This window comes from Heterocephalus glaber, unplaced genomic scaffold, assembly GCF_053883595.1.
Source record: "Heterocephalus glaber isolate CG9 unplaced genomic scaffold, H.glaber_assembly_v1.0 deba00001673, whole genome shotgun sequence".
Classification (NCBI taxonomy): Eukaryota; Metazoa; Chordata; class Mammalia; order Rodentia; family Bathyergidae; genus Heterocephalus; species Heterocephalus glaber.
Genome location: NW_028258410.1, coordinates 19,423,005 through 19,449,803, shown reverse-complemented (window position 1 = coordinate 19,449,803; position 26,799 = coordinate 19,423,005). Strand labels below are relative to the sequence as shown.

The following is a 26,799-nucleotide window of genomic DNA, read 5'->3' as shown; positions in this document are numbered from 1 at the left end:
AGAAAACTCTCTAACCTGGATAATAGATTAGTAGGTCCCAGCAAGCATGATTATTAGCACTAAGAACACATCCATACCTGTCCTCACAACTCAACAGTCAGCCCTTCTAATGTGTCTGTACTATTTTCATGTCACTCAAAATTATGCCAAAGAGTAAGAAAGAAGGCATGTGACTATTTTGCTAGCGATTCAAAAAGGTGGGCTGGGGATTTAGCTCAGTGGTGCTGCCGCCTGCCCCACAAGCACAAGGACCCGAGTTCAATCCCCAGTACCAAAAAAATAAAACAAAATAAAAAATAAAAAGGAAAAGAAGGGGCAGACTATAGACTATCTTATAGGCTATCAAATAATAAATATTATGGACAGCCAGACATGGTGCCGCATGCCTATAATCCCAGCACTTGGGAGCCAGAGGCAGGAGGATCACCTCGAGTTTGAGGCCAGCCTGGGCTACATAGTGAGTTCAGGCCCAACCTGAACTACAAAGGAAGACCCTGCCTCAGAAAACAAAAAACGAAACAAAACAAAAAAATTATGGACAGCTGTCAACGTATCTTCTCAGAAAAAGTAACCTGAGGGGGCGGGGATTTAGCTCAGTGGTTTCGCCACCTGCTGCGCAAGCGCAAGGACCCGAGTTCAACCCCAGGTACCAAAAAAAAAAAAGTAACTTGAGGCGCTGTCTTTCAAGCCACCCTCCAACTCTGCCCTCCTTACCTCCAGCCTCTCTGGCGGGGGCTCATTCTGCAGGATCCTCAAGGCTTTAGCAGCAGCATCATGTTTCGCAGCCTGTCTCGTCTTTCCTTTCCCATTAAATTGCTGTCCTCCCACAGAAAGTTCAACTTGATAAAGTAAAGGTGGAACTGGAAATGGGTAAAAATACCTAAAAATAAAAGGGAGTTAGGAAAATTACAGTTTCAGGTTGATGAGTCTCTGGCAAATTCCAAATATTTCCTTCATCAAAGCCTAATTACACTAGTGCTTGCTTGCTAGCAATGACTATTCATCAATATATCCAGAGATTCTGTGAATTAAAACTGCTACACAGTATACAGTATGCTATGTATCTTTTTTTTTTTTTTTTGGTACCCAGGATCAAACTCGGGACCTTGAGCTTGGCTTTTGAGGCCACTGAGCTAAATCCTGGCCCAGAATAGCTGTGTATCTTATACTCCATAAAATACAATGTTTTATAAAATACATGCATTTAATTTATAATACTACCCTATACTAAAAAAAACTCTAAACTCAACTTTGGCTGAGAGAAATTAACTTGTTTTACTTTCTCTAACTTAAGAGTCATACTTGCATGTCTCCAATAGAGGCTCTGAATTTTAAAGCTAAAATTTTTAGAAAGGATAGGAGGTCCTCAGTGGTGGAGATGGTAGAGCATGTTGTGGAACATGTCTTAGGCCGTAGGTTCAATCCTCAATACTGCACCACACACACACAAATATCTAGAAACAAGAGCACACACAGTCCAGTCCCTGGTTTCTTACATTTCAAAAGTTCATATATATGTATATGTGTGTGTATTTGGAGTGCGGAGGGCAGCAGTAGACTAAACACAGGGCCTTCACACTGAACTACAACCCCAGCCATTGATGAGACAGGATCTCACTAAGTTGTCTAGGTTGGGCTCAAACTTGGAATCCTCCTGCCTCAGTCATCTAGATACTTTTTTTTTTGGTACCAGGGCTTGAACTCTGGTCCTTGCGCTTTCAAGGAAGGCGGCGGAACCACTGAGCTAAATCCCCGGCCTGCTTAGTCATCTAGAATTCTGAGATTACAAGTATGTGCCACCACACCTAGCTCAAAATTTACATTTTTAAAAATGTTGGGCAGGGTATTTAGCTCAGTGGTTCCACCACCTGCCTTGCAAGCGCAAGGACCCGAGTTTGATCCCTGGTACCAAAAAAACCTCCCAAAAACATTTTTAAAATGTCTTTGACCAGCCCCTCCCCAAGGAAGGCAGGAAAATGAAGAGTTCTACTTTGATTACTTCCAGCAAAAGATTTAACACATGGCACTTTCAAGTTTCACTTAACATTTCACACCCCAAGGTTATTTACAAAGCACACAAGTTCAAAATTCAAAAATCACCCGATAACAATAATCAGGAAATCTACCAATGCTGAGAATCATGAGGTTGGGGGAATCATGTTCGGATATGATTCAAGTTATACAAAGCAGCTGCAATGGTGCTCTTCCACCAGACTGCTGGGGACCCAAGCCACACTGCTCAGGAGGAATATGCTCAGGCTTCTTCCAAAAGGGAGCTAGAAGAGCACCAAAATACTTCCAAAGGCACAACACAATCAAAGCTTACTTCCCCCCTTGGCAGGCCCAAAGTAAACCAAGTGATTACTCATTCCACAATTTGTAGATACTAGTCTAGGTCAGTGATGGCAAACCTTTTAGAGATTTAAGCCCAAAGTGCAACCCAAAACCTGCTTATTTATCACAGAGTGCCAACACTCCAATTAAACCTGAATGCTGAAGTTTCAGTTTAGAAAAAAACTCATACATTAACATCTTTTGTCTTAAAAGAAAAACAATTAACATGTGCCATAGGTTCCCCACCACTGGTCCAGGTAAAAGATACATTTTCAACTATATTTTACAAAGAACTCAACACATACATACCTCGGTGGGTAAGCACCTCCTCTCATGTTGTAGTTATAGGTGGACTGCATCCGAGAGTAGGGATCAACAGGCTTATACATTGGTTTTTTTCCAAGTTTCACGCACAGTGCATTTAGCTCAATGGTAGGAGTTATGCTTTCTGTAAAATAGAATCAAAACAAGGAACTGGTTGTTGTTTTTTTTCTGACATGGGGATGATCACAAAAATTTTTAAAAATAGTATGGGTTAGCTCAGTGGTTCCCCCTGCCTGCCTCACATGCGCAAGGTCCTAAGTTCAGTTCCCAGTACCAAAAAAAAAAAAAAAAAGTATGCTAATTCATGATGCATTACATAAAGGGACCTGAATACTACATTGTTAAGCTTTATGTCAAGAAATCCAAGAATCTGGTGTGATTTCTTGATATTGTAAGGGATATCAAAGAGAGCAATAATGTAGCCCAACATGTTAACCCAAATGAAAGGTATACAACAGTAGTCAGAAATAAATTGCTTAAAAATTCAATGTGAATTTTAATTTAAAAAATTTTTAATTTGAATTTGAATTCAATAATTCAAATTATTTTGAGAATGCTTAACCAGTATCACATTGGTTGTCCTGAAGTATGTTTGTATACACTATTTATTTGAATGAAGCACTTATTAAGGACCAACTGGATGCAAAGTAATGTACTGTGCTAATCCTGAGGGACGCAATTCCCAATCTGAAGAGTTCAAAGAACATAAAGCATAAAGGCCTAAAATACAGTGGGGTATGTGTCATGGGAAAGGGGTAAAATGACTGAGAAGGAGAAAAGTAAATTCTATTTGGAAAAGATGAGGTCCGGAAAATATTCAGACACCTCCATCTTGGCATAACAGGGTTTACCTGTGGTCATATTTGTTAGGAAAATTAGTTCCATTTTTATATACAAAGGAAGCAAGTCACTACCACAGAATATCAACTTTAGGAAATATACAGTATTTTCTAATTTGTTCTCTCAGTTCATCCAATTAAAAAATCTTTACAAATCATTTAAAAAAATCAGCCTGGAAAGACTAGTGTCAATGCACAATCACACTTAAAAACAACACTTTCAGTAAATAAGGGTTAAAATGATTAAAACGAATAATTGATAATTTGAAATAGGAAGAAAAGGTCCAAAGGGGTAGGGGTGGGGGGAGGGGAAGGGGAAAGGAAAGAAGAAAAAGGAAAAATTATGAGAAAAGAAAAAAAATGGAAATGAAGTCTATGTAAATAGGGAAGGGTGGAGGAGGTGAAGGGCACACAGGTAATGGGAAAAAAATAAGAACCAAGATACATCATGTACAGGTACAAGCACCCAATGATAAATGTAAACATAATGTATACCTAAAATGTACCAATAAAAGAATTTAAGGAAAAAAACCCTTTCATACCAAATACAGAACAACAATAGCAATGGCAAAATTCAAACTTTTTTTTTTTTTCGGGTACCAGGGATCGAACTCAGGTCCTCGCGCTTGTGCAACAGCCGGCGAAACCACTGAGCTAAATCCCCAACCCCTAAAAATTCAATTTAAATGTACACAGAAATCCATTTTAAAATGCCTCTCAAGAATGTATGCTGAGGGCTGAGGATGTAGCTCAGCGACACAGTGCCTGCCTAGCAAGCGTGAGGTCCTGAGTTAGATTCCCAGTACCCAATAAAAAAAAAGTATGCTGAGAAAAATTTTAAAATGACTTGATTTTATAATAAAATTGGTCCAACTAAATTTAATGCATGAATCAAATTTAAACAAGTATCTTGGGGGTTTGCACAATTGGAGGGTCACAGGAGTTATTGGTCTTTCTCACACAAGGATACTTTTGACACAATTTGTACAGTTGCATTTTAAGTATATCCTGAATCATTTTAAGAGCAGCTCTGACAGATAAAATTTACCTGCAATAGAGAGATAATTTGAAGAAAATATCACAGAGAAATCAAAGACAAGAAGAAAGGTCTGACTGAGATCTATGTTCACCCCTCCTACCCAGGTCTGGGATGACTACTGGGAGAGCCCCGGCCACAGCCTTCTGGTCAGTGGCTCCCAACTCTTCATTAGACACACCTCTTGATTAGTGTTTCTCTGCGCTTGAGGCCTGTGTAGTAGAACTGGTTTGTGTGCCAGTAATAAATATTTAAGTTATTTTCCCATTCTTTTTAATTATCAGGAGATATATGTATACTTGAAAATCACTACTTCTGATCAACAGGTTACATCAATATTACCACACTGACTTGATGTGCTTCCACCCTAAAACCTACATGGTATGATCAAAAAACAGGGTGTTTAAATATTTTTTAAAATTCCAATAAAAGACACATTGCCATTAAATCCCCCCTTCAAACACAATTACTCCATCATTATGGGTTTTTTTTCTGTACTGGGGGTTGAACTCAGGACCTTGAGCTTGCCAGGCAGGCACAGCACCACTGAGCTACATCCCAGAACGATGGACTCTTGTTACTTTCTGAAGCAGATCTGGTCCTCTTTTGCATCATTAGTTGCACTGTCATGGCTGCCTGAATGCCTTGACTCTCTTCAAAATATTTACCTTCAGGGCCGGGGATTTGGCTCAGTGGTACCTGCCTCCTGCTTTGCAAGTACAAGGTCCCGAGTTCAGTACCCGGTACCAAAAAAACCAAAAACAACAACAAAATATTTACCTTCCATGGTCATTTTGACTTTGAGGAAGAGCAAGAAGTTGCATGGTGCCAGGTCTGGTGTAAGGACAGGATGAGGACATGCCATAATATTTTTATGAGCCTGCCTTTCTGCTGGATGGCACTCAGCAACAGAACTCACCATGTTTTTTATCACACTTCATAAAGACACTCATGAAAGTTTTCCAGAACTACTTCAGAAAGTGGCAAGAAAAATGGGATGAGTGTTTGAGGTGGGGGGAGTATTCTGAGGGGATTATCAGTAATATGTCTTTTATTGTAATAAATGTTTAAAATTTAAACATACATGCCTCGCAAGCACAAGGACCTGAGTTCGATCCCCAGTACCAAAAAAAAAAAAAATTAAACATACATAATGTATTTTGGTCACACCAAGCATGTCGATAATCTGTACAACCTTCTCAAGAGAAAATGCTTTTCTGAAATTTTAGGCATTATTTAGGGACAGCCCCTTCCCATGAACACATTTGTAGATCATTAGGAATCAGGTAACTGTGGACTAGGAACCCACTGCTTCATAGAGTAAAGGTTAACGACTCCTAACAGAGAAGCATTTGCCACTGGTAGTATAGGATTTGTACTTTCAAAAGCTATAAATCAGCTCAGAAACTACTCATATTCATACTAAATGGGTACCTCCAGACACACTTTTGAAAAGGAACCTGACAGGCTGTCCTATGCATAATACCTGATTCTTTCCTTCCTATAAAAACACCATTGGGCTGGGGATTTAGCTCAGTGGTGCCACAGCCTGCCTCACAAGCTCAAGGTCCTGAGTTCGATCCCCGGTATCCAAAAAAAAAAAAAAAAAAAAAGGGAACCCTGGGGGTTTAGGAAATTTTGTTCCTTCCAAAGCTTTGGCAGCAACTGAATGTTTGGCTTTTAACTACTACTTCCTTCACCTTCCCAGTTCTGATCTCCAAGTGTCAGCTGTACTGTCAACACCCACAAAGGAAATGTTTGAATTTTCAATTCAAGAAACCTGATATTGACTATGGACCTTGAATGCTTTTTATGGTCACGGTTGTGGTTTTAAAAAGCCCGGTCACTATCTTAGTAAGTTATTCCACCAAGCCTTTTTCCTTTTTTAAATCTTCATAAGTAGAAAAAAACCTTCCTCTAGTATCCTCTGATTAGCATTCAATAGCATTCCATGAAAAATTAACTCTGAAATATGGGGCAAGTACATATGTTTGTTACATGTTAAAATAATAAACTCTCATTTATATCCAAACATAAACTGTCTTCCAATTACTTCTCATGGAAGAGATTTCTCAAAGTTGATTTAGAAACATTGTAGGATCTCATGCAAATTAAGACAGGGCATAATGAGAACTCTCCTCTGGAAATACAATCCCATTCGACAAAACTTGAGAAAATCTGGCAATGTAAGTCAAGTTTTCAAATGTTGCCTTCTACTCTCCTAAGACTGTACTGTTTAGACACTGCCTAATTTTCTTCTCAACACATGCTGATGGTCAGTCTTTCTTCTTTTATAAATAAAGGTAACTCAAGTATATATCTCCGTTTAAAAAATTCTACTGCATTAAAATTCCATCAGTATTAAGCTAACATTCTGTCAAAACTTGATGACCTACCACCACACAGTGATTCTTAGCCTGGTTGCATCTGAAGCAGCAGAAGCCTGAGAAAGCAGAAATGCCCAAATGCGAACAAATACTATAAGGGACATCCAGGCTTGTGTATGTTTAGTAAGCTCCCAAAGTGATTCTAATACACTATTTTTTTTGGTACCGGGGATCGAACTTAGGACCTTGAGCTTGTGAGGCAGGCGGCGATAATACACTAAGTTTTGAAATCACTACTTAGGAACTTAGCAAAATCAAACAGAGCTTTCATTTTTCTGATTTTATCACTAGGCACCACTTTATCTCATTTATTAAAAAAAGTTACAGTGGAAACACTGGCTTAGATGTGTCTAGATCACCTAAATCTGGTCCCTAAGGAGACTGGGGAGGGTGCCTACACAGCTGATTTTTCCTGTAGGTCTTAACTTCAGGGTTCTCTCAGTGCACAGCTTCCACTAACAAGGAAACTGAAAGAAGCCTTCATTCCCACTGAAACATTAAGGATCTCCTATATATGTTCTGTAGTTCATGAGGTTACACATTTAAGTACTAAATAATAGGAACTTAAAGCCCAGGCTAGCCTGAGAGGTAAAAAAGCAGCACAGGCAATACAGTGCCAGCCCTGGGTGATTATGGTGATTATTTCACAGAAAGATGCTGAGGCAGAAAGTGATGAAAAGCAAAAGGACTTAATCTCATGAACAGTCTCACCTTTCTCCAGGACCCTCCCCATCTCACGCATTGCCATTCTGCTGGCATTCTACATAGAAGGTAAGTAGCAAAGTTATAATCTTGGTTTTGACAGAATTTAAGATACATTAGACCTCTGATTTTTAAAAAATAAGCCAACAGTCATCCAGAAGAGAAGAGCTTCTCTTTGAACAACTTGTAGTAGGTGTGAAAAGAAAATGCAGTTACAGATGAACACACAGCCAATCTATCGAAAGTGCTTGGTAAAAAGTATGTATTTCAGAAAATACTAAAACAGTTATTAATAAAGGGAATCCCCAAAGTTAAGGTCTGGGGGGGGGGGGAGAACCTGTAGAGGAAAGACAAGTTACAAAAAATTACTGATTGCCCTCCAAATACAAAGAAATATTTCAAATATAATTTTGCTTTGGGATAACTTTTTGAACTAGTCTCATGTGAACGAGAAACTTCTATTTTTCTTAAATATATAACTGCTTAATAATAATAGCTACTATTTCTCAAACATGTACTAAGTGCCAGGTATTGCATTTCACACTTTAACATATATTTTTTCTTTTTTCTTTTTGGTACCAGGGATAGAACTCGGGTCCTTGCGCTTGCACAGCAGGCGGCGGAACCACTGAGCTAAATCCCTGGCCCTTAACATGTATTTTCTAATTCTCACAACAGGCTTATTTTGTAGATATGATCCCCACTTTATTTGCTCTAGGTCACAGAACTAGAAAGATGCCAGGATTCAAACTAAGATCTGGCTGACTGCAAAAGCAACTTACCTAACCATGACATGCAATGGTGCCTATTTATGATAGCACTTGCTATTATACTTAATCAAATGAAAGAGAAATGTGACTACATTCAAGGCTTGGGGCTTCCAAGTGAAGCAAAATGAGGCATAATGAAATAACTCATCCTTAATGTACTATCTTTGCTTCATGGCTCAGATCAGAAACAGATGGCCCAATTCCTTAACTCTCTTACTATGTCCTCTTGTACCAATGCCAAAAAAGATAAAACTAAATATGCAAAAATTAAGATCCAAGGTGTAAATCAGTGCAGATGCCAAACAAGTTTAGAGACTGAACTCAATAACAATCAGCAAAAATGCAAATTACAGTCCATGCTTTATTCTCTAAGGTAAGGAGGATGACAAAAATGGTTGAAATCAAAAAACAAACCAAAATACTCACTTTAAGATCGATTTCTATCTGTATCATCAAACCTTTTACATGGATTGCTAATAAGTAGCAAAACTGACTTCCTATTACCTCCTCCCCCTCCCCAGTTCACATGAAAACAAGCAGGAAAGGAGCCAGAGAGAAAGGCTACAGAGAGAAGGAAGCTCAGGGCCTGAAAAAAAGTCATGGAAAATCAACCACAGCACTTGGGAATTGTCTCTATTCAGAATCTTAAACAACCACACGCTGTTTGGAATTTTAAAAGCCAAATATCTAATAAAAAGCACACAGCTTCTTTGACCTGTTTTATAAGGATGAAAAGAGAAGCAACTCTTTATAAACCTGTACTTTTGAATTTCTTGGCTTTAGCAGTCTGAAAATATGTATTCTGAATCACATCAATACTCTCAACAGTATTAACAAACAAACAAACAAACCAGGAAGCCAGGCACAGTGATAAACGCCTCTAATCCCAGCTACTTGGTGAGGCAGGAAGATCCTAAGTTTGAGACCAGCATGAAGAAAAACCTTACTAAGACTTTATCTCCAAAAACAAAACAAAAACAAAACAAATGTTCCTGGTGAGTCACAAATGCACGAGCAAGCTAGACAATATTTACCTTACAGTGAAGTGAACCTTCATACAAAAGTTTACACTCAGGCTGAATCTTGGTGAAACTGATTAACTCATTCACAAGACACACTGGTGTTTGGGATTTTTTGGGGGGGGAGGGGTGTCATGTTAGAAGGAACTGAAAATAATGTAGACCACTGAAATATCCTAGCAGTATGTAAGACTGCAATTCTCCCAAGGGTATAAAAACAGAAAAAACTGAAGGTCTGGGGACTTCAGCAGTAGTGACACAAAACTGCAAAGCATGCTGGGGGCACATGCTAAAGACACAACTAAAATTCTGTATCCTAGACCAGCTGTAGCTGGGTAACCTAGGACAGTGTATCTTCCAAAGAAAGAAAATAGAAGTCAAGATAAACTAAAGATATATACCTTTAATCTTAACACTCTGGGAGACTCAAGCAGGAGGATTCTAAGTTTGAGCCTAGCCTGGGCAACCTAGCAAAACCTGTCTCAAAATACAAAAATAAAAATGGGCTGTGGATGTAACTTAGTATGAAGGCCCTGGCTTTAATTCCCGGGGGGGGGGGGGGGGGGGACGACAAAGATACAGCACTAACCCGCAGCAAATAAGCAAGACTTGGATTCCAATGAAATGCCATTATCGCCAACCAAGGGACCAACAAGGAGGTCTTATGAGCACAGACAAATTGGTTGTCATGACAGCTGTCAAGCTACATCTAACTGTACCTCAAATATGACTCTTATTTTCCACAGGGCTAACTTCTCATTCCTGGAGCATCCCTCATCCTTTCTCCAGGACAGTGTCCTAAGACCTCATCTATTTCTGACAATTACATGAGTCAAATGGCTAAGATGGACAGGAGTTTTATAAAGTTAATAGGATGTGGATGTAAGAGCACATTAGAAGAAAAAGCAATAAATCCAAGAGGATTGATACAGTTATGCATTTTTCTTTTAAGACAGTTGCATATGGCAAATCTAAAGAAAACTGAGTCTCTGGGGAGATAAGTCAAGAATACTATCCAGTGAGGCAGTCATGGGCATTCTGGAGATAGAAGACATCATGTAGCTGAGAGTAGAAGTGACACTCTAAGAACAGATTTACAAAGTAATGAAAATGAAATGACTAAGGAGGAAATGCAAGGGAAGTTGTCAGCCATAAGGCAGGAGGGCTTGCGAAGAATCTGTTATGAGGTGACTCTGGTATGGAGAAATCCAGAGTGACACTTCATTTTATTTACCTGGCCTTGATGGGGTGGGGTGGGGGTGGGGGGTGGGGGGGTCACTTTTTGCCCCTGCCAAGTGTTTCAACTCTTTTCTAGTCAACGAGTATCTTTAGTTCATTTTCAATTTCCTAATAATCATATTAGAATGCTTCTAAATTGATTTCCTTTTAAAAAAATCTCTGCCTTTGTTAATTTTCTTTCTTTCTTTTTATTTTTTTGTTTTGTTTCTGAGACAGGATCTCACTTTGTAGTGCAGGCCAGTCTTGAACTCCTTTTGTACCCCAGGCTGGCCTTGAACTCGCAGTGATCCTCCTAGTCCACCACCACACTTGGCTTTTATTCAATTTGATTGTTCCTCATTATGGTTCCTGAACTGCCTCTAGAACTTCTCAGGCTTAAACTTACTTGTTCAAAATAAAAATTAATGCCAATGTACTCTTTTATATTCTAGTAACTCTGTCCCCTTGTTTAGGACAAAATCTTTTTTTTTTTTTTGGTATCAGGGATCAAACTCCGGACCTTGTGCTTGCCAGGCAGGCAGGAGAACCACTGAGCTAAATACCCTGGGCCCTAGGATAAAATCTTATTAGCACATCAAAAGGGGACCTGAACATACAAGAGTTATCAATTCTGAGAAATAACTTTAAAAGGATAATTTTCTCATTAAACAATGACTATGCAAAACAGTACTCACTGTTTAATTGTCAACTACTATTTTATAACAGACTAAATATTTCCAAGTATAGTCACATGATGAGATATTGGGGGTTAGGACTACAATAGATTTATAAGGGGACATTTGACTGAATTATTCTTTAAGGAAACTATACTAAAGAAATAAAGATAATTCCTCAAATTAAAAAAAAAAAACAAGACTAGGCTTTATCATTTGAATAGTTTTCAATTCTCTTCCTTAAAACTGGTCTGTCAACTGAGGCTTCCACCAAACCCAGATACACCCAGTGTTCTACCTCTGGGATGTAGAAGTGCAGGTGATAATACTTTCTTCTGTTTCTTCAAGATAATGATAGCTCCCTACATCTGTAACCTACTTATCAGATCAGAAAACAAGTTGGGAAAGCATTTGAAACAGAAGACACTTGGATTCACATGGCTTACCTGCAGCTGCACTGGCAGATGTAATAGATGCAGAGGGTAAAGCAGAGTTTTGAATAGGTCTACCTGCATTTTCAGAGGGCAGAGAACTAGCAGTAGAAGGAATACTCATCAAAGGCTGTGAGAGAAGAGATTGGTTCTTGTTCAGTATTTGGCTCCCTGAGAGAGCAGCAGATGGGTTCTGAACTTGCACTTGAACTTGAGACATGGTCACTTTCAACAAAAGTGAACAACTGCAGGTAAACAGCTTTCAGTGCAGGTTAATTCACTGCTATGAAGTCTAAAGTTCTACCTAAAAGTCGTAAGGGAAAGAAAATAAAAAGGTAAATTATAGAGGAGATATGTAATTGCCAATATTTAGCCCAAACTGGTGTTACCTAGTCAGTTATGAAAAGAGCACCATTTAAGCATGTGGCTATGTTGATTTATTAGAATATGTTTCTCCATGATGTACAGAAAGTTTCCTGGCCTTGTGACTTTCCTACAGTATTTTTAGAAAGACTGGCAATACCCACATGTTCTATGTGTTCATTTTACAATATACTTGGTGGAGTATATTTATTAATGAATATTAGGAATTGCTTATATTTAGAAGTACAAATTTTAAAGAAGAGGTTTTCCCTAGTATATAGGATATGGTAAAGGCTTCTGGCTTCAAAATTATGAGAAATTGAAAGTAAAATGGGTAGTAACACCATTAACTGGTGAATATAAACACTGCTTCCCTTTAAGGGCTACAAGCTCAAATTTTAGAGCTTTTTCTTCATTTGGCTGAAGAAGGGAGGAAATTCTCACTTTTGCCATTTCATTTTCCTTATGATAAAAGATGTATCTTTTTTCTTAAGAGATCTCAGATGATTTCATTTAATTACAGACCCTAAACCAGAAAACTGTTGTGCTCACATCAAGGTTTATGATCCTAAAGAACGATTTGAAAAGCAAAGGCCATTCTATTGTACTTGGACTGCTGCAAGCAAGAGTGCAGAGAATAAAGAAAAGAGGGAACGGGTATCAGACTGGCAATCTTCCTGGTGTGCCTGGACGGGGAACACAGGGATTGTTTACTTCATTTTGTAAATCAGGACTACAAAGGCATGATTTCTAAATACATTTCAATTTCTTCACCAAACAAAAATAGGAATGATTCTACTCATTTTTATAGCCATCCTTCAAAAAGCTAAAAATGTTTTTAAAAAATAAAAAATACTTAAAAATAAGCAGTAGCAACAAAGACTAGAAATGACATCTCTCAGGAACTAGCCAAACAAGCAGAATCCAGCATACCAACTAATTACAAGTTCTGTTATATAGTAATTGTTGCTTTAACTTTTTGAAAAGTCTCAAAATTATTTTAAAGTCAGACCTAGAAACAGATAATGGCCAGTGCAAGTTAGTTATATGAGGAGTTACATTCTCTCTTGTTGAAGAGCAAACAACTGCAAAACCTGAAAGAAACACAGCTTACAATATGACTTGGGATAGCAGAGGCATAAACATTACCTCATTGATCAAAATCCCCAACAGTGCAGTGGTTCCTTGTTTACTTTTGAAATCAGAACAAAATAACAGAGGTGGCCCATTGAATATCTAGATAATGCTGGTAGCAAACAATTTGCCAGTGCCAAGAAACAAATCCAGAACAATTCGGAAGTCAGCTGTGACTTTTTCATTTTTTTCCTTCAGCTACCAAAAAGAGAGAGCTCTCTCCTTCGCTTACTGACTTCTTTCTCCCATTTCCACTCTTTCTAAATTCTAACTTGAGTATTATGTATTACCAACAACAAAATCACTTATAATGTACATGTAACTTCATAACACTGACCTCAGATCACAAAGTCAGAAAATAAGCCAAAGCAAAGTATCTGCTCAGTGCCTACTGCCATCCAAGAAGGAGCAGCCCAACTCTGCCCTGGGTGGCTCTCAGTCTAAGACTGAATGAGGGCCTAAATTTAGAAAGGGCAGGGTCCAAAGGGATCCTTTTCGAGTAAGGCTGTCTGAAGCAGGCCCACTGCCAGCATTTCCAGTTACTGACATAAATAAATGAATTTTCTAGAAGTTGAAAATGAAGCTTTTCATTAAGATTGCTCCCACAAGTACACATGAAAGAGTTGTCTATTAACTGGTTAAAACAAGTAGTTAGAAACTGTAAATTTTTAAAAATGTATAACCCTCCAAGTAAAACTATTTTGTAAATTTCAGATTTCTAACACAACCAATACTAAAATTCACCAAGCAGTGGACTAGGGAAATAGCTCAATGGAAGAACGCTTGCCTAGCATACTTGAGGCCCTGGATTCAATCCCTAGCCTAGAAATAAGTAAGTAAATAAATAAATTTTTAAGATTCATGAAGAGTACTCACTTGCCAATAAATTTTTAGTCACTTCCTAGTTGACACTTCTATGTGACTTGTTTAAGCCTGAAAAGACCATTTAAAGCAGTGGTTTTCAAGAGGGGCAATTGGGGGTGGATAAAATCTGCTAATATCAGGAGATACTTTTGGTTGTCACCTGCGAGGATGGGAGAGGGTCCTACCAATATCCAGGACAGACATCATAGGTGTGAATGGGGAAAATATATTGTTTATTCAATATAATTAAAAAACCAGAGCTTTCACTACTTCACTACAGTAGTGCCTGTAACCCTAGTTACTCTGGAAAGTTGAAGCAGAGGGATGGTGAATTCCAGCTCAGCCCCGGCAACTTAAGCAAGATCCTGTCTCAAAATTAAAAGTTTAGGGCTGGGGATTTAGCTCAGTGGTTTCGCTGCCTGCTATGCAAGTGCAAGGACCCGAGTTTGATCCCCGGTACCCCAAAAAAAAAAAAAGTGAAAAGTTAAAAAAAAAAAGTAAGGTGCGAGGGTGGGGGGGTGTTTGCTGGAAATACAGTTCAGTGTAAAGGCCCTGGGTTCAATTTCCAAGACAGGGTAGGGGTAGGGGCCTTTCACTATTGATATAAAGTTCACAGCAGCCATCAGCCAAATCATGGAACTTGGAACTTCTTCTTAACAAATTTAAATCTGCTACACAACAGTTCTTTTCCTTTACCCTTGTCCTGAAGGATTGTTTTCCATCAGGTAAATTAGGGACTAACTTGAGAGATCAAAATGTTTTGTTACAGTCTTCTTGGAGAAGAAGAGTATTTTACACATAGTAAAAGGAGGCTAAAAAGTCTGAAATACAAAGATCCTTCAGTTCTTGCTGGAAACATCTTTGGTTCTGAAGCCTGTGCCATGCTGTCATCTTCCTATTTCCCAGCAAATGGGGGAGCTTTTATTCTCCTGTTTGAAGGGCTAAAGACACTACCTCAGGAAAATATGTTTCTCTTCCTCTTCAGATCTACATTCATGTTGCATATATAAGCACCATAACATTAAAAAGAGGTGAAATGAGGGATTTGTAGGTACTTCTTTTAAGATTCCTTAATTTCAAATCCCCCTGGGTCCTAACACTGGCTTGGTGACACAAAAAAATCTTTTCATAAAAATAAAGCCTGTAGTTTCTCTCTAAAAAGCAAAGTGTGGTCGTGTACACCTGTAATCTCAGCTATTCAGAAGCCCGAGGTAAAAGGATCACAAAACTCAAGCCTAGTCTGGGCAATTTAGTGAGATCCTGTCCTGAATTTTTTTTTTTGAAACTCAGGGCTAGGGGTGCCACTCAGTGGTCAAACGCTCTGGGCTCCATCCCCAGTACTACAAAAGAAAAACAAAACAAAACAAGAAACAAGTAACAGTTTCACCTTGGCAGCAGCATTTTACAAGTGTCAAATATTTATTATGGGTTATGGGGAAGGGAAACATGGGCATATGAGCTCTTACAAAAACTTTGTTTCACTTACATGTGCTAACAGTAGTAAAGCAAAATGTGTGTTCCTCACTAAGCAGTAAAACCAACAGGATTAGACCACATTGAGCACAAAGTCTGAGTGATTTAATACGCAGGAAGAGGGATCCTTCTAGAAATCATTCACAGAACTATTTGCAATAATGCTTAGTCATAGCCACTTTCTTTTATTGTTGTTGTTTGTTTTTTAAGACAGGGTCTCAACTATATAGTTTAGGCTGGCCTTGAACTCACTGTGAGCCCAGGCTGGCCTCCAACTCGAAGTGATCCTCCTGCTTCAGTCTCTCAAGTACCGGGATTACAGGTGTGCACCGCCAAGCCTAGCTTGTATTCACTTTTGACTAACATTCTATAAAATCTTTACGGCATAAAACAACTACTCAAGTTTTTAATCCAAGGCTTCACACTTGCTAGGAAAGCACTCTACCACTGAGATACACCCCACCCCATTTTTAATTTCTGAGTCAGTCTCACTGAGTTGCCCAGTCTAGCCTCCAAGTTGCAATCACCCTGCTTTAGCCTCCTAACCAAATGGGATCACAGGCATCCACCACCATGCCTGGCAGTTATTTATGCACTTTTAATAACCAATTTTTTTTAACTGTAGTAGCACCTGATTCATAATGTAGTATTTATACTTCTGTGAGATCAATACATCATTCTCCTTTGCAAAAAGTGGTATTCCCAAACAAAATTTCTTGAAAACAGAAAGAAAGGAAAAAAACAAAATAAGTGATCTCAATTCTGGACAAACATCCTTTTCAAATCACAACACATTTCACTACATACCTCCCCTTGCAAACGCTCCAATAATATAAAGGAGCACGCTAGTTTCTTGCCATGACAAAGCACTAGCAATGCCAACTGCAATTTTACAATATATTCATTAAATATTCAACAATAATTTATTAAACACCTACAACGTGTGAACCATAAATGGCAAACTATACATTCCCCCAAATTCAGTAATGAATCATTTGTTCAACAAAAAACTGCTTTCTTACCCGAGTTCGATCCCTGGTACCAAAAAAAAAAAAAAAACTGCTTTCTTAATACAAACACAAAAATATACAACACTTCACAAGCTTGTGAAGTGCATGGGCCATGCTAAATCTCTGTGTTACTATTTTAGTATATGTGTTGCTGAAGCGAGCACTATATTTGTTAAACTTTCCATCAAAAATAAGAGGGAAAAAAACGAGAGCTTCAACCAACCAACTGTGAATCTACTGATCTGTTCCTTTTAGTTTTTGAGAGGCTCCACTCCCACAGAGACTCGGTCACTTTTCCTACAACAGAAAGTCCTTTTTACTACCCATGAAATACCCCTGAAATACTGGCACCACTCCTTACATCCAACAGTTACTTAAGGTCCTTTTCTGACACACCTTTCTAGGTACGATGCCCTTATATTTGTTTCTGTAAGCAAACTCATTCCCTACTGTTGTTGCCGTCCCCCTCTGTGGCCTCCCCAAAAATAACTGACTCCAAACATCATCCAAACACCTGTAGCCAGGGCAGCCGTAAGTATAAAAGTACATCAATCAAGGGCCGGGAATTTAGCTCAGTGGTTCCGGTACCTGCCTGGCAAGCACAAGATGCCGAGTTCGATCCTCAGTACCAAAAAAAAAAGAAATTAAAAAAAAGTACATCAAGCACAATCAGCCTAAAAAATGACGACTTTAAGGTCAATGTCAAGTAAATAAAGTTTAGTAGCAGAGCCGTATATACATTAAAGCACACAGTAAGAAAATGTTCTTTAAAAAAAAAAAAAAAGAAGAAAAAACCACTATGTTCTTGGGGCTCAAAAGAAAGACACAGTAGACTCAGCCCTAAGGATGAGAAAATAACATTAGTCAAAAATAATGCCTGGAAACAACACAGACTGAGATTTTTGCATCTAGGCACAAGTGATTGAATGTGGCCCCTGTCTCACACTTTGGCCTGATGCCAAGCAAGGAAGGAGGATTTTCCTTCCACACAAATGTAACCATCGGGTGGTCCATTTAAAGAAACACTTCCTACAAGAAAATTCATTATTAATTGTTCACTCTAGAAAAACCGTTACCTCATATTAAAGTGAAAAAAATTTACCTCTACCCGCTCTCACAAGCCACAAACCTTATTTTTGTCCTAGCCTTAAACCTCAAGCTCCCCCTTCCCTTTTCCTAGGAGTTATTCTTAAAAGATACTAAATTCAAACCCATGCTATTTTTGTAAATATGGTTTTTAAAATCTAAACTTATAACAACAGAGAAAAATGTTTTAAACTAACCAAAATAAACACCTATTCATAAACTGTAGAGATTTTTAAGAGTTGTTCTGTATGACATTCTTGACTAAGAAAGGGCTTGTTTCACCATAATGGTTAACTGACTTTTCCTTTCAGAAAAGGAAATTTGTCTACACCATATGCCATCTAACTAGAAACACGACTCCACTTACCATCATCTTCATGCAAAACAAACCAGACCCAAGACTGAGTTTCTTAGAAACCAGCCTACTGCTAGCAACCAACAATGTTAAATCACAACAAATTTCTAAGCTGTGGCTTTTAGTTCCACTCCCAACTTAAAGACAGTATTACACGTCCAAGTCCTGACAATCTACTTCCCCATGCCTCAGTTTCTCCAAACCACTTTATAGTAAGATACTTGACAAAGCTTCAGTTATAGCAGAGAGCTAACATACAGAAGGAATTCTGAGACTTAGTAATACAACCTTACTAAGCATTATATAATTCCAATGTTTACAGTATCATCAGTTTATTCACCGAGCTTTGTACAATTTCTATAATTACTTTAATTTCCTCATTCCTCAAAAAAGTGGGTTAACTTATCTACTAAATACTATCTGAGAGACATGGTATAGTGATGTTTTCAGTTGTTTTGTCTTGTTTTTTCAAACAGGGTCTCACTACGTAGCCCAGGATGGCCTAGAAGTCCCAGTGATTGTCCAACCTCTGTCTCCTGAGTGCTGGGAGTGTTTTCAATTCTTAGAGACAAAGTGTGAACAAACACAGAGCAATATTGATGGATGCAGTATATTTTCCAGTGCCCTGACAAAGGACTATAAAATCTTGAAGATTCTTCTTTCTTTTATTTTCTTTTTGTTAATTTTAGTCTCTTAGCACATATGTACAGTATATGTTTATGTTCCTTGCAGGAATTTGATACAGGTACATCTTAATTCCTTTTTTCATCTCCTTCCCCTTCCCTCCCTGCACCCCACCACCCAACTCTTCGTCATCTTCTTTTTTAATACACGTTTGCAGTACAGAATGCTTCCATTCCTTGTGTGGACTCGGTACATGTACATATACCAATTTCTTTTTTTCATCCCTTATCTCTTCCCTCTCTCATCCTCTCCTCCTTCAATGTCTTCCATCCCCTTCCCCTTGGAGAATGATCTTTCTTCCTACTTCCTATTCTGTTTTTTATTTTGGTCTTTATTTTTACTCTGGGTTTCTCCTAAGAGAAACCACATGATATTTAATAAAATTTTGAATATTCTTATAACTTTAAAAAAATCTGGGTGATCACAAGCTTCCAGTGGTAAATAGTTTAATTTTTTTTCAGAATGTCATGCTATATGTATTTATTTTTTATTAGTACATATTTGCAATACATGATTACATTCCTTGTGGGGAGTCTGTACACGTACATAACACATCATAATTCTTTTTTGCCCCCTTTCCCTCCCATCCTTTCCTGCTCCCAACTCTTCATCTCCTTCCCATTTAAAAAACTACTTCCGTCGGGTGTGGTGGTGCAGGCCTGTAATCCCAGCACTTGGGAGGCTGAGGCAGGAAGATCTCCATGAGTTCAGGGCCAGCCTGAACTACAAAGGAAGACCCTGCCTCAAAACAAACAAACCAAATAAATAAATAAGCAAGCTTATTTCCATTTTTTCTTTGATTCTTTCTTTTTTAAATCCTTTTTCCCTTCCTTTCCTTCACCTCCACCTCATGTTTCCTTTCCTTTTTGAAAAATACTGGAGCTTGATTTATAATCCTATTTCACAACAGAAAACAATGTTGAATTAGTTCCACAAGTTTGAGAACCGAGTTTAACAAACAAGCCAAGAAATTAAAGGCTTTTTTTTTACAAGAAAGCAACCTACAAAAGCTTCTATGACCAAGATACTTATTGAATGAGTTGTTTAATGACAAGTTCTGTGGTCAGTTTTCGCACTGTACATTTAAAATATATGGCGGTGCTGGTTAGAAGGTTTTATGTTTCTAGACAATTTTTCCTACATTTACTTTTTAATTAAATCAAGAGTAAAAAAGAAATTCAAGCCACATCAAAACATTTCTGTTTCTCTAATAACAGAAGTAAAAATTTTTCTATACAAGTCAATGAAGAATTCAAAAGTATCACCAATTACAGACAGGTCTGGAATTATAAAGCCAAATCATGTGTACCTTAAAGAGAGGGCGTTCCAGAAACAGTGTTGGTTTCACTCAGTTCTGAGAGGTTATGTGGTTAGGAACCTCCTGGAAAATAAGAAACAATAATTTACTAGGGTAGGTCTTTTTTTTTTTTTCTGAAAATGAAAACACATATTGCTCAAGTTTTGGAGAAACCTAAGATTTAAAGGTAGAAAAGTTTCTGAAAGGGTGATGTCATGACTTGATGTGGCACACTGTAGAGCTGACAAGACAAATGCTTGGGAACTGAGTGAAGAGGACTGCACGGCACATGACACAGGAGACCTTTCCTTTTTCCGTCTTGATGATTTCAGGGTAAGAGCTGTGGATATTTTTTTCTTTTCTTTCTTTCTTTCCTTCTTTTTTTAAGAAACTGGACATCATATACTGTCCAATCACACAAACCTGACATTCGAGCTTGTGAGGTTCCTCCCAACTAGCAGCTGAACATTTTATTCATAAATCAAGCCACAAGCTTGATGATGTAAATGCAAATACATGAAAAAATTACCAAAAGGCATTCTAGACATAAAGTGTTTTATGAAATTGGAAAATACAAGAAAATCCACACTATGTCTAGTAAATACAAATCATAACCACCTTTTATAAGTGGATTTAAGACAGAATTTGAGTTAAATTCTCAAACTCTTAAGGTTTGACTAAGCTAGAGGTTTCGCTTCCCTTTAAATGGCAGGAGTCAATAACTAGTAGGAGTCCTTACCTTGAGATGCTTTCTGCATTTTTACTACATAACATGTTTTTGCCCGCTTCAGTTTCTCACTGCTACTATGACTTAAAAGACAAGAAAAAAGCTGCTGTTCTAAATGATTTCAGAAATAAAATCTTGAATTCTCATTTCTCCAGTACTTTAATGGCTTGGTTTCTTCTTTTTATGAGTAGTGTACTATACAGGATGAGCATCCCCAATCAAATTATCCAAAATGTCCTCAAAAAGTTTCAGATTTCAGAGCATTTCAGATTTCTGAATTAGGGATAATCAATCTGTTAATCTATGAAAATATTTCAAAATCTAAAAAAGGGGCTGGGGACATAGCTCAGGGTAGAGTGCTTGGTTAGTATGTGCAAGGTCCCGAGTTCAATCCCCAGTACCAAAAAAAAAAAAAAAAGAAACCAAATATGTCAGATCAGATAATGGATACTCAACCTGTACTAACAAATTTCCAACCTAGAACCCAGCTGTTCCATAACGTTACCTACGCAAAAGACTGGCACGAACAGAAACTGATAAAGACCTCTGAGCAACCCAAAGAAATGAATAAGCCAGTTTATACATGCCTTTTTACTAATGAAGCTTCCCACAATCCAAGCCCTTCTATACTGAACTACTTGGGTATCAGGTTTCTACCTCAAAACAGAAGCATAAAATTAGAATAGAAAACGGGAGTCACACATAATGACAATAATAAGAAACTGCCACCAACAACAGCAGAGAAATACAGTAGATCTGCAATCATTTGGGTCTAGCACGTCTTCACACAAGTGATACTAGAGAGTCATACATACACTCATACATCCAAAAGCAAATCCATTTTTTGAAATCTCCTAATTAACTTCAAAAGATAATCTAAAACAATTATGATTATTTCCAGTACATCTGTATAGCACTTACTCTGAGCAATAGCAAAGATATGAAAGGCTGGGATAAGCCCAATTTATTTTTTTCTTTTTTCCCAACTCATCAAGATATACTAGAATGCAAGAAAATGAATTAAATTCATTGCTTTAATTACTTCAACAACTACTGTTTATATGCACTATGCTATGCCCTGGGGAGAGAGGTGTGCACAAAAAAGTTACAGTCCCTGTCCTCATGGAACTGGTATAGGAATAACCTTGAACCCAACACAAATTTTTAAAATAACTCATAGGGACATTTTAACTAATAGTAACAAATCACTTAAGACACATATCACCTTATAAGTAAGAAAGACACATAACATAAAAGCTCCCTTGACTGTAAACTGTTGGCTTAGAAGAAAGATAAACCAGCTGACACACAACTGTTGGGCTATGGTGGAAAACTCCTCCCTTAGGGATCTGGGTTCAGCTTTTTAATATATGAAACAGGGTTACCACCACACATTTCACCTGTTTAATTAAATAATTATATATTTCCTAAGTAGATTAACTGATAATGTAGGTGAAAAACTTGTAAAGTATAACATTATTTTGTTAGGGCATATCATAACTGACAATACAAAAATGTTACTAATAAAGTGCATTCAGAACACTTTAAGAAAAAAAGAAAATTTTACAAAGGCTCTCACACAAAAATAATTATTATTTTACTTTATTTTTCTGTATGTGTAGTGCTAAAATAAATTCTCAAATAACAGAGAAATTACTATCTAAAAATAGTCAGTAGGCTGTAAAGGTTTACTCTAAACCAAAAGAAAACTTATTTACCTAGGTTTATTGAGTTATCTAGGTAAAGGGTCATGGAACTTCAATGAGCAACTTGGTTAAATTATGCAACAAAGAACATAAGCTTCCAAGCATAATCAGACTTAATGCATACAAATTATCCTCTTTTGGACAGAGGGCTGCATAACATTCTGCATAAAATTACAATGGCATCAGCAGACAATGGTCCTATTTATATCAGGGTGAAATCTGCAAAAGTAAAAAAATTATGCCTCGGTTATTTGATCTATGGAAATCATAGACTTCAAAATAGCAAAGATGTGGGGCTGGGGATTTAGCTCAATGGTTCCAGCGCCTGCCTTGTAAGTGCAAGGCCCCAAAAGTTTGAGTCCCGGTACCCAAAAAAAAGCCAAGATGTGAAAGAACCAGGTAAGCTCTAGTGAGATCATAAAGCTCAGCCCTGAAGGGAGTCAATATACTAACAATTTAAGCAGCAGCATCTGCTCATTTCATCTCCAGGAAAGACAGATTTTCAACACCTTTTCATGATTAATGAGACACACTTGTATCATTACAGACTACACAGTTGCTTCAACTGTGGTTAAACACAGAATGGAATTTCATACACCATCTCACTAAAAGCACAAATCCAAAGGCAGATTTAATTTCATTGATCCAGTCTTTTCAAACTAGCCCTACAAGGGGGCCCAGGATTTAGCTCAGTGGTTCCGCCACCTGCCTCACAAGCGCAAGGTCCAAGTTCGATCCCCTGTACCAAAAAAAAAAAAAAAAAGACTAGCCATAAGGGACAATTCTTTTGGTGGAGAACAAGAGAGGCTTCTGGTTCAAATCATCGATTCAAAGACAGTAAAAGATAAACTGTTCAGGAGGCACTGCAATACTAAACAGAAAGTTGCATTCAGTATGTCCAACACCATGAGCCAGAAACTGAACCTTAGAAACAACTGGAAAAGACAGAATGCGGCAAATACCTACTCTTTTCTCCAATAAAGCAGAGTATGACAATTCAAAAGCAACTCATTTTCCTAGCAACGGTCTTGACTGTAGCTAATAAGTCATTTTTAACAAACTTCAATGACAGATTATAACAATAATTTAATTTATTTTGGTACTGGGGATTGAACTCCGGACCTTGCGCCTGAGAGGCAGGTGATGGAACCACTGAGCTAAATCCCCGGCCCTACAGCAATAACTTAAGAAACTGCTAGAGTCCTTCAACAAAGGTTAACAAACCTTCTCCTCATTCACTTCTAAGACCCTTCCCACTCTCAAACCTGTGAATAAGCTTAAAAGTTTTAGCTTAATTTGACACAACAAAGGAGCCATTTAAAGGACTGAGTATTGTAGCTGGGGATATAGCTAGTTGGTAGAGTGCTTGCCTATAGTATGCACCTGTGGGGCCCTGGGTTCTTTCCCCAGCACCAAAACAAAACAAAAAGACTATTAAAATTTCTTTCAAATTGACCTAATGACCAAATCTCATCTCAGAGGGGAGAATTTTATCCTATCAGCAGTGGGCACCAGAGTGACAAACAGAATCAATTACCCTAAAGAGAAAGCACCTGAGCGTGATCTGAGAGGAAGCATGGTTCCACAGAAGGGGTACTGGTTTTGAAGCCAGACCGGCCTGTGCGCCAGTGCTAATACTTAATGTTACAGGACCACCCCAGTTAAGTTGGCTCAGCATCCTCAGCTATTACTCTGCAAAGACACTTTCGTATATTAGAAATGCAATATACAGCCAGGCACAGTGGCACACATCTATAATTCCAGCATTTGGGAGGTTGAAATACGAGAATCTTGAGTTAAAGGCCAACCTGGATTACACAGCAAGACTCAAAAAACCAAAGAGAGAACATAAAGGGTTTACATATTAATCCTTGGTACAAAAGCTCAATGAAATACAGCTTTTATATTAAATAAATTCAACTTAGCCTGATTCCTTTTCTGCATCAAAAAACTCATTCTGTAATTCTAACCTGGGACATGGTAAGAGCTCAACAAATAGTAGTAAACAGTATTTCCAGCAAATTCACTAATCCTGTCTTCACTTGCATAAACATCTATAAATATAAACTTATAGCTACATACCATTTGTAAAAAATGTTAAATGGGGGCTGGGGATTTAGCTCAGTGGTTCCGGCGCCTGCTTCACAAGCGCAAGGTCCCGAGTTCGATCCCCGGTACCAAAAAAAAAAAGTTAAACGGGAACAAAGAATATGCTGACTAAAATCAACCCCCTCACTACCTCAGACAAAAGGGGCAGCACCATGAGGTGAAGTTCAGCCGTCAGCAGTCATGCTCATTTAGGGGGAAGGATGGCGGCCTGAGACTGTAGTCTGAAGCCTCTGGAGTCTGGCAGACATCATGAGAAACTTCTAGTGTAATAAAATGGCCTGTTTTGCTTCTATTAGTGTTGTAAATCTGCAAATTTATCACACTTCTTTCCCAAATTAGATCACTGATTAACAGAAGCCAGATGGGTTTTAGATTTAATACTTAGAAGACTTAAGTTTTTATTCGAAAGTAAATACTTTCTTGAATAGATTTTTCCATTTTTGTTTTCAGTTAATACACTTTGAGGAAGCCCCATAAATATACACTTTTAACAATCAAGGAACACATGTAACCCAGAAAAACACAAATATCAAGAGATTTAGTTTCTACCTCCACTTACCTGGTGACATATCACTCTTACACCCTTGTTTGCCAGTATGAGAATGTAAATATTTAAAATAAATTGTTATTTGCAATTCCCCATTTTATTATTCTCAATATAACAGCTTTCTTTGCAGTAAGATTTTTAATTGAGCATTAAATTGTCAACAAGATAGATATGGAAGCCATCCATGGGGGAATTTGATAAGATCAACAGAGCTATATATTTATAACCCTATTATCCTCTTAATAGGTGAGAACAAAGGATTTGTCAGCATTAAGTTTCATAATTCTTGATTTATAGATGAGCATCTTGGTGGAAAAGTTCAATAAACAATTTGCTTTAGAAGCAGAATTCTGGAATCAAAGCAAAACTACAAATAAAAATCAAAGCTCTTGGCTTTTAAAGATCTCAAAGTAGGGCCGGGGATTTAGCTCAGTGGTTCCACCGCCTGCCTCAAAAGTGCAAGGTCCCGAGTTCGATCTCCGGTACCAAAAAAAAAAAAAAAAAAAATCTCAAAATAACTTACAGGGTTAACTCGACTTAAAATTAACTATAATAGCTGAAGATGTAGCTCAGTGTAGAGAGCTTGCCTAGCATGCTTAAGGCCCTAAATTTAATCCTCAGCACCTCAAAATAAATAACTGTTATAAATATCCATGCTGAAGTATTCCTGTGCTGATGTAGCAATTTACTTTGAAATGTATCAAAAAATAAATTAATGAATTAAAAGAGAGCTAGACAGATGTAATAGATCTGAATAAGCATAGTAAAATGTTAAAGGGAGAAAGTTGTATTGACAAAGGTGCACAGTAAAATTTCAAAAAGTTTGTTATATGTTTGAGATTTTTCACAATAAAATGTTGAGAGAATAACTATAACAACATGTCTTTTTTTTTTTAACATGTCTTCTTATGGTCAATCTCTACCTTGCAATTTATATTTTTCAGAACAGCATAAATAATACAGCTTTGATCCTGATGTAATTTTTACTTTAAAAACCTCCCAAAGAAAATTATACCAGCAGCATTTCAACCACAGAAGTCTCCACCAGAGGTTCATTTAAAACAACTAGATGTAGGGCCAGGGATTTAGCTCAGTGGCACCCTGCCTGCCTTGTAAGTGCAAAGTCTTGAGTTTGATCCTTGGTACCAAAAAACAAACAAACAAACAAACAAACCCACCAACCAGATGTAGGTCTACTGTGAAATAAATCTCCCATAAAATTCTGTAAACATTTTTGAAGTCTCTAAAATCCCATTCTAGCCTAATAAAAAACAAAACAGCTCTCATCTGAGGAGGAATAATTTACATTTCCCCAAATTGAGCAATTCTGTGTCACTAAGCATGACATAAAATGACTAGTCTGAAGGTTCTTAAAAATAAAGCCTCCAGGGGCCAGAGATTTAGCTCAGTGGCAATATAACTGCCTCGCAAATGCAAGGTCCTGAGTTCGATCCCCAATACTGAAAAAAATAAAATACAAAAAATAAAGTCTCTGGAAGTGACTATGACAGCACTCAAAGATACCTTTTTTCATCTAATTTTCACATTTACACTTTTATGCTGGTGAATTTCACTCTTGCTCCACCCAGTAAAGGGTTTCAAAAGAAAGTTGCCTGGAATTGGATTCAAGTTGTGCCTCCTATATTAAATATCTGCATTTTCTTACTGGTGGTAACAAAGACTGTATGAAAGAAGCAGTTTACATGATTA

At 37.7% G+C, this 26,799-nt stretch overlaps 1 protein-coding gene and 1 pseudogene across 13 annotated transcripts in view; both read right to left on the bottom strand.

Moving 5' to 3' along the window:
• Stau1 (staufen double-stranded RNA binding protein 1) overlaps positions 1-26,799 on the bottom strand; it is a 56,224-nt gene that overhangs the window by 25,359 nt on the left and 4,066 nt on the right. For 5 of the 13 annotated variants that reach the window (XM_004858080.4, XM_087197734.1, XM_087197737.1 and 2 more), the window contains exons 2-4: positions 20,013-20,084; positions 2,644-2,782; positions 715-880 (exon numbers count right to left, since the gene is read on the bottom strand). In XM_004858080.4, coding sequence (XP_004858137.1) covers positions 715-880; positions 2,644-2,723 — 246 coding nt within the window. In that variant the 5' untranslated portion in view covers positions 2,724-2,782; positions 20,013-20,084. Of the gene's footprint in view, positions 1-714; positions 881-2,643; positions 2,783-11,749; positions 12,039-20,012; positions 20,085-26,799 lie in introns of all 13 variants that reach the window. The other 8 variants (XM_004858079.4, XM_087197731.1, XM_004858078.4 and 5 more) reach the window with 3 other exon arrangements.
• Positions 16,649-16,742, bottom strand: LOC147822195 (U6 spliceosomal RNA; annotated as a pseudogene).